Source organism: Crassostrea angulata, chromosome 1 (assembly GCF_025612915.1).
Source record: "Crassostrea angulata isolate pt1a10 chromosome 1, ASM2561291v2, whole genome shotgun sequence".
NCBI classification, from domain to species: domain Eukaryota; kingdom Metazoa; phylum Mollusca; class Bivalvia; order Ostreida; family Ostreidae; genus Magallana; species Magallana angulata.
Window position 1 is genome coordinate 56,254,218 of NC_069111.1, and position 14,498 is coordinate 56,268,715.

Below are 14,498 nucleotides of genomic sequence, written 5' to 3' on the forward strand. Positions count from 1 at the left end.
AGGAAATAATTCCATTTGTTGTGTTTAATAGTTTGGTCCATCAACCCCTTATTGGGGGAACTCTTCAAAATTCGACCTCTCACTCTCCCTGCCGTATTGCTATGTCTGACAATACCACTTCAATGTTTTCTGCGTAAGTACGTAAAATGGTTTTAAAAGGGATTTTGTTAAAAAGGGTCCTTTTTTGATTTGAAAATATATGTTACCTCACACAATTTTTACGGTTATAAATGACAGCCAGTGATACAAACCGGACCCTGTGCAGCGATCATTTAAAGGGCCCCAGTATCTGAGGCGTCATGGGTGCAGGATCCGAGATTAACCCAACACTGCATATTGTGTTACAGTTATCGTACATATATATACTGGACGAGCAGTCCCAGACAGATTTAGTCTGGTCCTCAATCGGCGAGACTGCAGCACTATATCACAGCACAGCTACTAGTACAACACAGCAGAGCACAGCACAACGCAGGCCGGTGATTTATGATTGACAGGGGCATGATCATAGTGCACATCAACCGGAACACCGACCAGCAGAAGCCACATCGAAAACGGCTGCTGACTTCCGAGTGTTCAGTGAGGACTTGGAGTGACTTGCTGCAAATTACATTGCATTGAGAGAATACTCATCTGGTTCAATTACTGAGCACCGGTAGTAGCGGAGAACGTTACCCTATGTATAGTGTCGCTGATAAGTGACTCCAAACAGTATGCTACGGTGAAACGCGAGGATATACCATGTAAAAAATTGTGAGGGATTATTAATTTACATTTAGACTCGTCCTTCTAATTCTGATTATTGGTGACTTAGTTTTGGATAGATATGAACGGCCTGTATTTGTTTTGTGTGGGGGTGGTGGTTCTGGGCTTGGCGTCCCGGGGATGTGGGTACAGCACGTACCCCCGTCGCTATAATAGAGACAGCGTGTGGGGCACCTGCCCCCAGCACTGTCGGTGTATGACCCTCAACAGCCGAGGGACCCGGGGGCTGCTGGATACCTGGGGCGAGGAGCAAGTGTCCGAAAAAACTCTGAAATATTTTTCCGGGGGTATCAACGACGAGGCAGCGAGGAACGGCCGCAGCATGGTGTGTCAGGGGCTGCGGACCCTCCCCGACCCCATTCCTGCAGGTAAGGGGGTCAATCAAATTAATAGATAAAAACTTTACAGAAAGATATTATTAGGTCGATATTTTTTGTTTAGGAATCATTGCTGTTTTTCGATTTATTTTTATAATTTGAATTTTTTCTCTCTCTAAAACTCAGTTTAGGTATGTGGACATACATTGACAGAAAAATAACTCAGTGACGTGTACATGAATTTAGCTATGTTTACTTTATATGTTGTTATAGAATGCTGGTCTCCAAGATCTACGTTAGTCATTCCCAGCACGTGTAGTCGTTACTGATACTGACTGATAATTAACACACCGCCGATTCTTTACCTCGGCACGAACTAATGCAACATGCATCAGTTATCAATATCTACGGCGTTTTTATAAAGCTCGTCGAATTACTCAAACGTCACAACATTTCCTCTTTTAAATTTTCTGAACGAATTTCGGTTTTTCACAATTGCAACCCTGTTCTTTTTACTGAGTAAATTTCTATCCACCCGAGCTCTGCGGTCACTAAAGATTTTAAACTGTTTGGATAAGAATCGAGTTTCAGCCGATTAACTGAGCAAGAAATGAACCAGTCTCCCGTCCTTTATAATATAAACACATTTGCTGCTAAAGGTCACGTTTTATCGTCTTGTCGCAGTGTTTATAAGCTGACACCTTTGGCAGTTTCCCTGTGACACGTGTTACATTAAACACCCTTGTCCACTTATTGAGAAATATCCCAGAACATACACTCACTAAACTAAGTTTTCTCGTCATGATAGATGTACCAAAGCGCGATATTGGCGCTAAAATACCCGGGCATTTTGGTGAAAGAGAATGTGTGGGCTATTGTTTTATTCAGTTAGTAGATGGTATCGTCCTTAGCTGTAGATAGAAAGGGGGTAGCTTACACCAGGTACAAACCGGGGCGACACTAATGACACGGAACACGTTAACAGAGAATTAATTCCGGCCAATTACCCCACTCTAAATATTTCAGATATTTCCTCTCTAAGATTCTTAAATTTGAATTTTTTTTCACGTGTAGTTTGAGCTCAACTGATAAAAAAATTCCTAATTCAAAATATTCGATATATAATCTTTTCCCAATATTTTAGGTGTTTGAAAGGTGATCAGTGATAATATTTCGGTAATCTTTTTAGTCAAGAAGTAATTCATAAAAAGTTGAACTTTAAAGAGAACAGAAGTTGCCTGAACCAGCCGTGAACTGCGCAAACTACCTTAAGTTAGCCGATATACGTAACAGGCATTCAGCCCATACTGTAAGAGTTCATAAAGTTATTGATGTTATTTTAAACAGATAAATCACACTCTTCCAAGATTTAAAAATCTTTATCATCAATACTCTGAAATTTGGGTAAAATTTTGCCTTGAAGACCATTAAACATACGGGCTTTCGATCAAATCAGAAATAACACGCTGTTAATAGCGCGTCAAAGGATGGGGGCTCGCACAAGCTTTATATATATATAGTTAGAATGCTCTCTCTCTCTCTCTCTCTCTCTCTCTCTCTCTCTCTCTCTCTCATCCAAGTTATTGCCCCAATGTGCATAATATGATATCAAGAAAAGAATAAACATGTTCATGTTTTGGAATGTAAATTAGTCATTAATTTTGAAAACAAAAACCCACAGCAAATAAAAAATTCATACATATACAGTACGTACATTTAATACAATTTGATCTTTTCTTTTAAAAAAAAATGTTAAAAAAAATAACAGTGTCAAGAAAAAATATTTTTCTAAGATAATTTCCTATCATAATATATTAGCGAACAAGATGTCGTATAGTGATATACATGTATTGAATTCGAGAATATATTTTTTTAATGTTATATCGCTTAAAATAGATTCATCCAGGTACATGTTCTTTTATAATAAAGTCCCCTTTGGAAGGTCACATTCAGAAGTTCTCAGATGTCCCGGGGTCACCAGTCATTCTAATTGACCTAGGCGTTCTTTCAGCGTGTCAAGTCCCTGACGGTCTCAATTAGACATTCTCTTATCATGGACTTATTTTTATTTCTAAGTCAGACTAGATAATATCTTGGCTCAACAATAACGACTGTTTTTACGGGAACTAAAATCGGCCTCAATCGTAGGGAGATCTGACGTTTGTGGTCGTACACAGCTTAGCCCCCCTCCCCCTCCGCCCGGGGTGTTGAAGTAGATTCTAAATATTCTTGTGACACAACTACAGTAAAACTGTTTAGAACAAATACATGTATTGTGTATTTCCTTGGCAGACGTCAGAATCGTATTTCGCTAAATTCAGTACCGTATAATATATTATGATAATCATTCTGAGTTTACATTACAAGAGTACATTGTGTATAGTTAAGACGAGGTAGAGTCTTCATATAACATCTTTTAATTTAAAGTCTTCATACATGTATGTTCATCAGTACATGCTGTTCCGCTGGTAAGCAGCGCTCTGTGTTAATCTGATATCTGACGCCTTCTACCCGAGCCACGCCGCCTTATAACCGCTGACAGTGTCGGATATCAATGCAGATATACAGATATCTAGGGCTCCTGTAAATTAAGTGTACCCTATTCCACCTTTAACAGGTTAAATAAATGCTAAAAAGAGATATTTTACCCATATTTATAATAGCGTAAAGCCTTTTACCCTAACTATGTTCGATTTTTTTTCGCTTTGTTGCCCCACTTCAATGTGAGAAAGTGAAAAAAAATGCCATGTCGTTAAAATGAATTCTTTGTTTGAATTCTTTTGTATAACCTGTGGGTGCTTTTTGATTCCTCTGCTTTGTCAAAGGATTATTTGGACTGTAAGATTTGATCAAAGGTTGGAACCAATCGGACCGGATTGATGTGGTACCGGACATGAAATGACACCGTGTGTTTCCGTCCAAAGAAGTTAATTAGTTGGAGAGCCTGAACCCAAGGGTCAATATCATAGAATAGAGGTTTTTTCTCTTTATTTCTTGGCCAATCCCATCATCATAATCGCGTGTCCTTTCACGCAAGGTCTCGCAAAGGTCACCACTGTTGTCATGGTTACCAGGTCGGTCAACTTTTTTGCAGATGTACAATCCCCGTGTAATTTTATTGAGGGTGTTCACTGATAACTAAATTTGTAAACAACACACCTTTTCTAGTTCTCCCTATATGTTTTCTTCATAAACTGTAAATTCAGCCTGGCGTTATGAGGTCTTAAAAATCAATTTTGTTACCCTTTAATTTTTTTATGAATGAAATAAATCGGAGGTTTACATCAGTAATGTCGCAGGGGGACTGTAAATACATCTTGATAAGTCCCGCGCTTATCACCACTCGGCGAACTTCTTGAATGAATTTGTCATATGCTCATTTATTTTTGCGTGAATGTTTATGACAAACCTTTCGAGGAGATTGCAGATCCGTTCCGACCGCGGGGGGCCCCACTTAGCACGCGCCATCAAGCACATGTAAGGTCGGACAGTGACTTATCGAAAATATATAGAGCCAGGTATACTTAGCTGGCAAAATATATAGTTCCTAGTTTTTTACCTATTATTCCCATCAATTTGTTTGAACACTAACCTTTACATTACTGAAGGATTAATTTGAATTTTCAAAGAAACCTGTCTTATATTTTTTTGGTTGATTTAGATATACCTGGTAAGCACTTTTTGCCGTAGCTAGATCTAAAATGTATATCAAAATTTCAAATCAATGGAGGATATAGAACTGACCCGAGAGATACAGAACGGAGATACTGTAAGTACGGAATGGTGTAGGGTCGGTTAGTGTCAGCAGTCACGTGCTGTTTGGATCTTGTTGGCAGAGTGAGGAAAGATAACGTCAAAACTGACCCCAGGTTACCGTAACCTGACCCCTGTAACCTGTTACAGCTGCTGTAATGTAATCAGGAAGACCCCTGTTTACCGACGATTGTGTAATTTACGCCATCTTTGTTGATACGTCTGTCAACTGTTTTAATGCGGATATATTGCAGACTTAACGAAAAAAAATGAATACTATTCCATGCATTGTATTTTTAGAACTTAATACTTAAACTTAAAACTTAAAATTTCAACTAAAACTTTAGAATTAAACTCAAAATAGGTCTTGTAATCGAGTTAACAGATATCTTGTGCCATATTGCTGAAAAAAAACAACTTAAAACAACCGCGGAATAAAAATTCCCGAAATAAACTTGACTAAAAATCAGCAGGATTTTTTCATCGATATGATATTACTGAAAAGTGTGCTTCATCAATCTCTGAAAGAAGAGAGAAAGAAGGGAAAAAAATGGATGTACTTTTTTCTATATTTATCGCGACCTACGCTCTTAGTGGCGCTTAGTTTTGTAATCTCGCCGAATTACCACAGGCTCAAAGTATTGAAGTTGTCAGAATTTACGTGCAGCAGATGATAGGTAGAAATGAATGGGGGCAGGGTATCATTCTAAAACCCACCTGTGGCGGGAGAATGGCTGCATCGCCTTCACCTGTTGTTTGTAGATAATTACATTCCGATATCTCTTGAACAGTTCGAAGTTCCTCTATATCTTTCCTATTGATACCGTTTCTACATAGTCACTAACAGTAAAAGGTGTTAGTGTCAAATCAACTTTCGGAATTGCTAGGATATTGAAATCAGATACATATATATCGTTATCAATGAAAAATGTCAACTGGGGGTCCGTAGGCACCTGTTTACTGTCGATTTTTTTGCGACGCAGGGGGGGGGGGGGGAGTTTTGACTGACTTAGTCAATATTTCATACATAAACTTATTTTTTCCAATTATATATTTCCAAAGTAAGCCTTACTATAAAGTAAAATAAAATTATCCAAAAATGCCTAATCGAATAAGAAATTTCATTTATGTGTAAATTAAATAATTCAATTAAACTTAAATGGTACTGAGAAGATTGGCTCATTTAACTTCCTTTTGGAACGACGATACTTAAAATTGACATACAAAAAAGAGAGAAAAATTGTTGAATTTTTAGGTTCTGTCAGACTACGTGTATGACACGTATGTCAGAATGTGATCACTCTATTTGTTTAACATTTGTCTTTTGATCTCCCAAAAGATAAACAGAAAGAAAAATCGTTGAAATCCCCCACTGCACTCATTATACTCAGCTTATCACGACTCAGTGAGGCCCTAATGAGCCGAGATCGGTTGATTATTTCGCCTGATTAGGCGCGGTATGACCGAGGTGACGGGAAAAAAATGTCCGAACGCCGAAATCTGTTCTAAACGATGTCGTGAAATATGCCAGAAATGAAAAACAACATGTCTGTGGTTTGAAATAAAGTAATCGTGTGTGAATTTTGACGAGTTTAACACGCTATAAAGAAAAGAGCTAGAGATCGCGGAGAAGTCAGAACAGAAGAGTTTTTGCTTCAATGGAAAACTTAAGACTTAAAACGAGAAACGTTTTCTTGACAGAGAAAATAACTTGTAGGCGAGAAGCACCACTTTATTGTTGTCTTTGAGCGAATCAACGAGAAAAAAATATTATGTTAAGTTTCCTTTTGCTGAGAAATCCGGTGATAAAAAAGATTTTAAAGTTTTAAAAGCGTTGTTTATTTCTACTCTGAATAAATCACTTACCAGTGATGTTATTTTAATGATCTGTACAATATGTTTTGGTGAAAAGAAATAGAGTAGGTGTGAAACGTCAGTCTAAACTAACGAGTCCCTGATATGTAACGAATATCCCAACATTAAGGAGATTTTGAATAAAAGCACGCTGAGAGTTTATCAAGTAAAAAGATATTAAATTTTAACTACATAAGCAAAACTTTAATATGAAAGAAAGAAAAAAAACCTCCAAGTTTAATGTACAAAAGACACACAGGGTCGGATCATTAGATGAAATAGATGAGATTGGGGGATCGGGATTTTGATGGTTTGTGGGGATTACACGAAGCTGAAGACGCGGGGTTGTTACTGAAGATAGAAACAGGACGATAGGGCACGCAATCCATTTCATCTCAGTCTTATATAGCAGATTATGTTAATTAAACATTCTCAAAGATTATTATTGCGTTATAGCTTGGATTTCCTGATGAAATACTGAGTAGTTGAACCAAATCTGTAAAAAAGAAAAAAATATGTTTGAGAAAATTAAAGGGCAACCTACAATTACTGGATGAGAACAAGGAAATGTACTGCAATGGGATTCCGTGAATCTTTGTTCCCTTAACAGAGGTATGTTTGCTACCAATCTGAACTGGATAAATTAATTTAACGATAGACTTGGTTCCAATCACTGTGATTCGGTACAGGTTGTTCCAGGGTCAGTGAAATTAACATCAGGTCTCCCCTGAGTGGCACTCACCCTCCTCTGTGCCCTGTATGTAAACCAGACACGCCATTGTCTAGTTGTCCCTGATGCATTCTCCAATTAAGGTGATAGTGTCGAAACGTCCTTAAGAAATTCCATTTAATTAAATGGATGGTTTATATTTTGTTTTTCCCCGCGAAAAAATAAATAAATAAATAAAGGAAGAAAGAAAAAAAAGAAAATCAAACCTCTTATTAGGTAATGATAAACCAATGAATTATAACATTACAGTGCACCAATTTCTAATTCTTCAATACATCACAAGAAATAACATTACAACAACTGTTCGATTTTCAACCAAACATTGCTCCTAAGAAAAAGGAATGGAACCATTAATAAAGAAAAAGGAATGGAACCATAAATATTCAAACAAATAAAAATGATGTTAATTTGTTTCCAGTAACCTTTACTAAGAGCAGCTGCAAAAGGGTTTAACACACAGAGAGAGCTTATTTGAGCTTTATAGTCACATATATTTCAGATTCCAACTCACACGACTTAATATCAGCGTTCCACTGCACCGTGTTGTATACCTGAATACTGCTTTGTTCAGACACAGTGATCAATTAACCTTGTAAAGGAGTTAATGAATACAAACTGCAGCGGTAAAAACCCGATTCCATTATCTCATTAGCTGTGTAGTAGAAAGCAAGCAAGTTCACCTGTCCTGGAGAAAACCTACATTGTAGAAAATCGGTGCCAAAGTGAGAAAAAGAGAGAGCAAAAGTTAAAACAGATAGAGGGATTAAGATGCCGCGTAAATGTGTATAAAAATTCATCAGCTAGTAACAAAACATTAGGTCAACAAATACTTAAGATTGCTCTCAACAAAAGCAAATTAAGATGCCTAACCTAAAGAACACACGATGAACAGAATGAAAATATACAACTGCCTGCATAGAGATTGACAGTACTAGCAGAATACATGGCAATACGGCTCTGCATCGAGAGTGGGCCGATTAGTTTGTCAGAACCATTAGCAGGGGGATTTATTTGGATGATCATTTGAACATCCGTCTTAGACGGCACAATTTGTCTTCAAAAGAGGCCTCTTCTTCACGGGAATTGCATTGGACATGCAATGGTTAAAACATATTTCATTAACCTGGTACAGATGTTGGGAGTAAAGCTTTACCTCAACTTTTTACCACTACGTCTTCCAAGTCAAACTTTTTACAAACTAGTTTTTGGCTTAACTCCTTATTGTATATCTGGAGGCAACATTCCTTTTCAGTTTTGCTGATCCAAGAACATCATATTTAATGTGTGTAAGGAATTAGATGTTTTTAGAGTGAATATAAAATTAGTATTACGAAAGCCAGACGTATAATATATGGATGTCAAGATCCAGTTAATGACCAAAAAAACCCCCCAAAAATATCAAACTGAAATACTATAATTTATAAAATCATTTTTTTTTTCTGGTTGAGGACTTAAGGTACCTCACTTCACCTAGACTTATACTTTTTAAGAAACTACGTCACAAGATGGCGATTTAAATGTTTTGTTAAACTGTTCGATTGGTTTGCATATCGTCGTAGGTCAGTGGTTAAAGTATTGAGCTTCTGAACCGCAGATCATGAGTTCGAATTCGCCTAGAGCTTTTGTTCATGTTTACTGAATTAAATTTTCGAAAATGTAATTTGTCCAAAATTGCACATTTTTTCCTATTTGACTTAAATAGTTCTTATCCATTATGATTTCTATCACAATGAATTAATTTTCTGCTGATTTGAGTAAATATTCAAGGTGTAGTGAGCCACCTTTGTGATTATCACTTTCAAATATAATTTCAGATATATCCAAATTAACAATATTCGGCGACAGTAGCGGAAGTGGACAAGGAAAGACTGACGTCATAGAAGATACCCGGATTAAGACGCTGGAGAGACGATCTTTCCGCGGGAACATGCGCCTGAAAGAAATCACGATGTCTGGTAACAACCTGGGCATCCTCTATCCGTACGTTTTCTACCACCTACGAGATCTGAAGATTCTTAATTTGCCAAACAACAATATCCGCCATATGTCGGCGGCTGCGTTTCACGGGCTGTTTAGCTTGCACGAACTGAATCTGTCGGACAACATGATTCGCTTTTTGCCGACTCCTGTATTCAATTACCTCCGTGAATTGCGAAGCGTTAATTTGAATGGCAATAAAATCAGAGCCATACAAAGAAATATGTTCCGAGCTCTGGGTAAGCTGGAGAAACTCGACTTGTCGAGAAACAATATAACAGACATGTACGATGATACTTTCAGATATAATTCGGAACTGACTGAACTTTACCTCAGTGGAAACCGGTTATGGAAACTCCGACCGGAATGGTTCCAAACATTACCTAAACTCAAAAGTCTGTCCCTGAGGGGTAACATGATAAAAACCGTAGAGCCCAATACGTTCACTAACCTCCCTAACCTAAAAGAACTCCTACTCTCCGCCAACATGATTCAGACCCTGAAAGACGGGGCCTTCAAAAACCTGAAGAGTCTGGACATCCTAGACGTGTCCACCAACGATCTGACGACCGTCCCTACTTCCTGTTTCGAGGACCTCCAATCTTTGCATGAGCTTTACCTGGGGAAAAACAAACTCTCCATCATTAGGAACGGAACGTTTAGTTTTGGCGGTAATCTGAAGAGACTGGATCTGTCGGGTAACTTAATAGAAACTGTAGAAAGAGAGGCCCTCTACCCGATCAACCAAGTTCATACCGTGGACTTCTCAAAGAACAAAATCCGAGTGCTCACCAAAGACTTTATTAACGGTCTACATAACCTTCAAGACCTTAACTTTGCCGATAACTTTATTGAGGACATCGAGGAAAGCGCATTCATTGGAGCAGTAAAGCTCTCTCAGTTAAACCTCAAGTCCAACGATTTAAGCAGCATCGGCCAGAAAACCTTTGAACCATTGACAATATTAAAGTCTTTGGACTTGGGACACAACAAGATTAGCAACATTCACCCCAGTGGTTTATCAACACTTAGAAACTTACGGTCTTTAAACATCAATGACAACAAATTACCAAAACTAGAGGGTAACATGTTTTTATCGTTGTTTAAACTTCTCGAGTTGGATGTTTCAAACAACAGGATCAACGAGTTGTCAAACAACAGTTTCGTAGGCCTACACAATTTGGAGGACCTTGATCTGGAATCTAGTAACATCCACACCATTGCTCCCGAAACCTTTAGATCCTTGCCTAGAATTGTTACTCTTGATCTCAAAGGAAATAAACTAATAAGTTTTAATTTCTCGGTAATATCTGAGCTGCCATACTTATCAATGGTTGACCTAAGCGAGAACAAACTGTTCAACATTCAGATCGGAAATGACGTTAAACTACGGCTAACTGAACTAAGTCTCTCAAAGAACAACCTGAAGGAATTATCTGAGAGGATTAAGAGGATTATGTCGTCATCATCGCTGCTGCTGCTGGACGGGAATCCCTGGACGTGTAACTGTAAAGCAAAATGGCTGAAAGACCCCATGTTGTCCCGACAGATCCGGGTCCATTCTTCCAATGACGTCATATGCAAATCACCAAACAAACTTCACGGTAAAAAGGTGCGTATATAAGAACTAGCCACAAATAGATATTCAGTGGTTTTCCCAAGAACCCAATAAACATTCATAAAATCGACAAGACGTGTGTTCATCAGTGAGTTTTGAGCTACATGTAAAAAGATCACGTTGGCGATTGATTCTAGCTGCCTTTCACCGATTTTAATTTTTGTGATATTTTTTTTTTAGAATAGATCGATGTTTTTGAAATCAGGCTTTGAAATATGGAGAGGCTAAAAAAGTCAAAAAAGCGTAAAACAAGATAACTTCGATCGGGATTCGTTTCAAACTTAGTTTAATTTTTAAGATGGGCTTCAAAGTATCATTAATTTTTGCAGCAAATTCTCACAGATGTTAAAATTAGATTTTATGTTCGCGTCTTGATTAAAAGATATAGATAGTATATAACGCGCATTAAATTCTTATTAGATGAATATTAAGAGAAAATTTAATTATATCATAATATCAATCCTTTAGGTAATTATGAATTGGAACAGGTTGAATCTTATAACTTTCAGCATGGTTGTACTGATATCATCTTGCAATCGATTAAACTATGACGAATATATTTATTATTTACAGTACGATACGTTAACACCCATCAAAGCTAAATGCTGAGACAATTTTAATTATATTATGAATAAACTTTTTTCGCGCTATCTAATCTCATTCATAACAAGGAAAAAGTTGCATACACGTAATAATTGTTCAATAATATTTTTATCATTAGGTGACTGCTTTCTTGCTGATTGTGCTATGTTATTCATAATGTTATTTGACCTGTTCTATATGTTGTCTCTATAATGATTACTCTAATTTGACCTATCTGTTTTCTGTTGTCTCTGTAGTTGATTGACTTGTCAGTTTGTTGTCTCTGTAGTTGATTGACCTCTCCGTATGTTGTCTTTGCAGTTGTTTGATCTCTCAGTATATGAATGTTGTCTTTGTAATTGTTTGACCTATCTGTTGTCTGTTGTCTTTGTAGTTGTTTGACCTATCTGTTGTCTGTTGTCTTTGTAGTTGTTTTGACCTATCTGTTATCTGTTGTCTTTGTAGTTTATCGACCTCTCAGTATGTTGTCTTTGCAGTTGTTTGACCTCTCAATATTTTGTCTTTGTAGTTGATTGACCTCTCAGTATGTTGTCTTTGTAGTTGTTTGAGATTCACTGTATGTTGCCTGTGTAGTTGTTTGACCTCTCAATATGTTGTCTGTGTAGTAGTTTGACCTTTCAATATGTTGTCTTTGTAGTTTATTGACCTCTCAGTATGTTGTCTTTGTAGTTGTTTGACCTCACTGACAAGGATCTCTCCTGCCAGACAACAAAGGACAGGAACTCCACGGCTCTCCAGATGTGTGAGGCCTCCACCTTTGTCAAGAAGCGCTGGTACACCCCACGGTAAGTAATTAGGCGTAGATCACAGAAAGATTCCACTGTCTGCACACGTCTGTTGTAACATCTGTACTGTTTGCTACATTACATCTCTATTATATTATTTTATTCACTCAAACTTAAAAGGATACATGTACACGTGTTTTTAATTCACTTGTTATACAATGCAATTTCATTTTCTTCAGATCTGTTCGGAAGGCCTTACTGTCGCGACACGCGACTATCGTTGATGACAAAGGAGCTCCGATTGTAAACGGAATAATGGTGTCCGAGGATTGGGTCCTAACAATAGGAACGAGAGCAAACGAGATTCTACAGTCCACGAACCCTAACAGTATCCGAGTCAAAGTAGGGAGAACCAAGGGCTACAGGAACATAGTGCGGACATTCGTCCACCCCCTGGTACAGTACGGGTCGGAATTTAACGTGGCCTTACTGAGACTGCGCTACCACAGGAGGAGCCCTGACCAGTCATGCATCATCAGCAGTAAACAGTACAGCGTGCTGACCAGTATCTTCAAACACATCATCGTCACCACCCGGATGACTGGCAAGACGGGAAAGTTTGCTAAACTAAAACCCCGCAAAGGGCGCATCTCAAAACCATGTTCTCAGAAAAATCTGATCTGTGCGACCATCAAGAGACCCAAGAGGCCGCTTATGCTAATGGAGGGATCGCCGATGTATCTAGGTCATAATGGCGACTACCGCTTGGCCGGGATAGGGGTTAACGTCCCCGCGGTGAAGGACTACAAGTACGATTTTATTCCGCTGTGGTCAGTGTCGAACTGGGTACAGGATGTGTTGGACGAGTATAACGCCAAGTGTCACTTTAATTCTCGGGGAGTAGACGTGTGTGAGGAGCTCTCTTTGCCAACGTTAAAAGACATGGAGGATAGAATTCGCAGGCCAGAGCAGCACTAAGCACGAATTGTGATTTATTGTCTTTTTTCTTTCAAACAGTGCTGAAATACTGCACTATAATGCGTGACAATTTTGTGTAATGGGGGGGTAATGGCGCGTTAAGATTACCCCATAGAGAACGGTATAATCAATGAGACACAAAAAGATTCAAAGTAATATCCAATATTACTCAACTCCCTCCATTACCTAGATTACAAAATTCCGCCAATTTAGCGGGAAACCCATTGCATAACCTCGATGTTCATTGACATTCAATGTTATTTATTCCGATGTGGTGAGAAGATGGTATAGTTTATTATAACTATTAGCTGAGCGACGTTTTTGTGGCGATTGCCGCTTAGATAGGACTACGTTGCTGAGTGCCTAGTCCGACTTCGTGTGACTCGATTTCCCGTCGCCATCTTTTTTACACACTTATGTATTGTTTGATGTTTCACTTTATATACTTCAAACACGGGGAGGGGAGCGGTGTAAACTGCTTGAGGGTGCTTCCTCCTCTCTCTCCCCGCGCCATTAGACTTTGTCCGTACAGCGGAAAATGTCATTCACGATCTTAATGATGTTGTGGCCAGGATGCTATTCTTATTGTATAAATTGGATAAATATACTACAGGTTTTGTGACTGAAATAGCCGTTTTTAGTTATTTTGATACAAAAATTGTTGTCATGTAGTCTGTGACAGATCGTTATCATTTTGTTGTTACTTTAATTAAACTTAAATTACATTGAATTCCTTTTTCTTTTATTATTTTTTCGACCTCTATTCCACATTTGATGAATTTGCAGCAATCCATTTAATCCCCCATCCTCGAAAACAAAATAGATCTATATATGGATAAATGAAAAACACAGCAACACTGGGACGATTCGTAGATGAAGCTTGATATTATTAATTATTTATAGATGTTATTCTTGAATTCTTCTGAAGGTCTGATAATACAACACATCTTGCTGTATGACTATCTGATTTGTTACTTGAATTTAGTGATTGTGACAGAAGACATTTGCATTCTTTTCAGTAACCTAAAGGATAAATATGTAGATAAATTCAATGTGATTTTTAAACAATGTCAGAATGTAAATGCTGATTAATGGTAGAGAACTAATTAAAAGCTTTTCTCAAGGACCTACACTGTAGGTATTACAGTTCACATGTGAAGAGTACATAGGTATCAATT

At 37.9% G+C, this 14,498-nt stretch overlaps 1 protein-coding gene across 1 annotated transcript; it reads left to right on the plus strand.

The window, feature by feature from the left end:
* The first annotated feature begins 300 nt into the window (after positions 1 to 300).
* Positions 301 to 14,050, plus strand: LOC128186273 (insulin-like growth factor-binding protein complex acid labile subunit). Its single transcript, XM_052856068.1, has 4 exons — positions 301 to 1,133; positions 9,234 to 11,008; positions 12,287 to 12,402; positions 12,582 to 14,050. Exons 1-4 carry the CDS (start codon positions 827 to 829, stop codon positions 13,318 to 13,320), a joined length of 2,937 nt encoding a protein of 978 aa, XP_052712028.1. The 5' UTR covers positions 301 to 826; the 3' UTR covers positions 13,321 to 14,050.
* Positions 14,051 to 14,498: the final 448 nt, after the last annotated feature.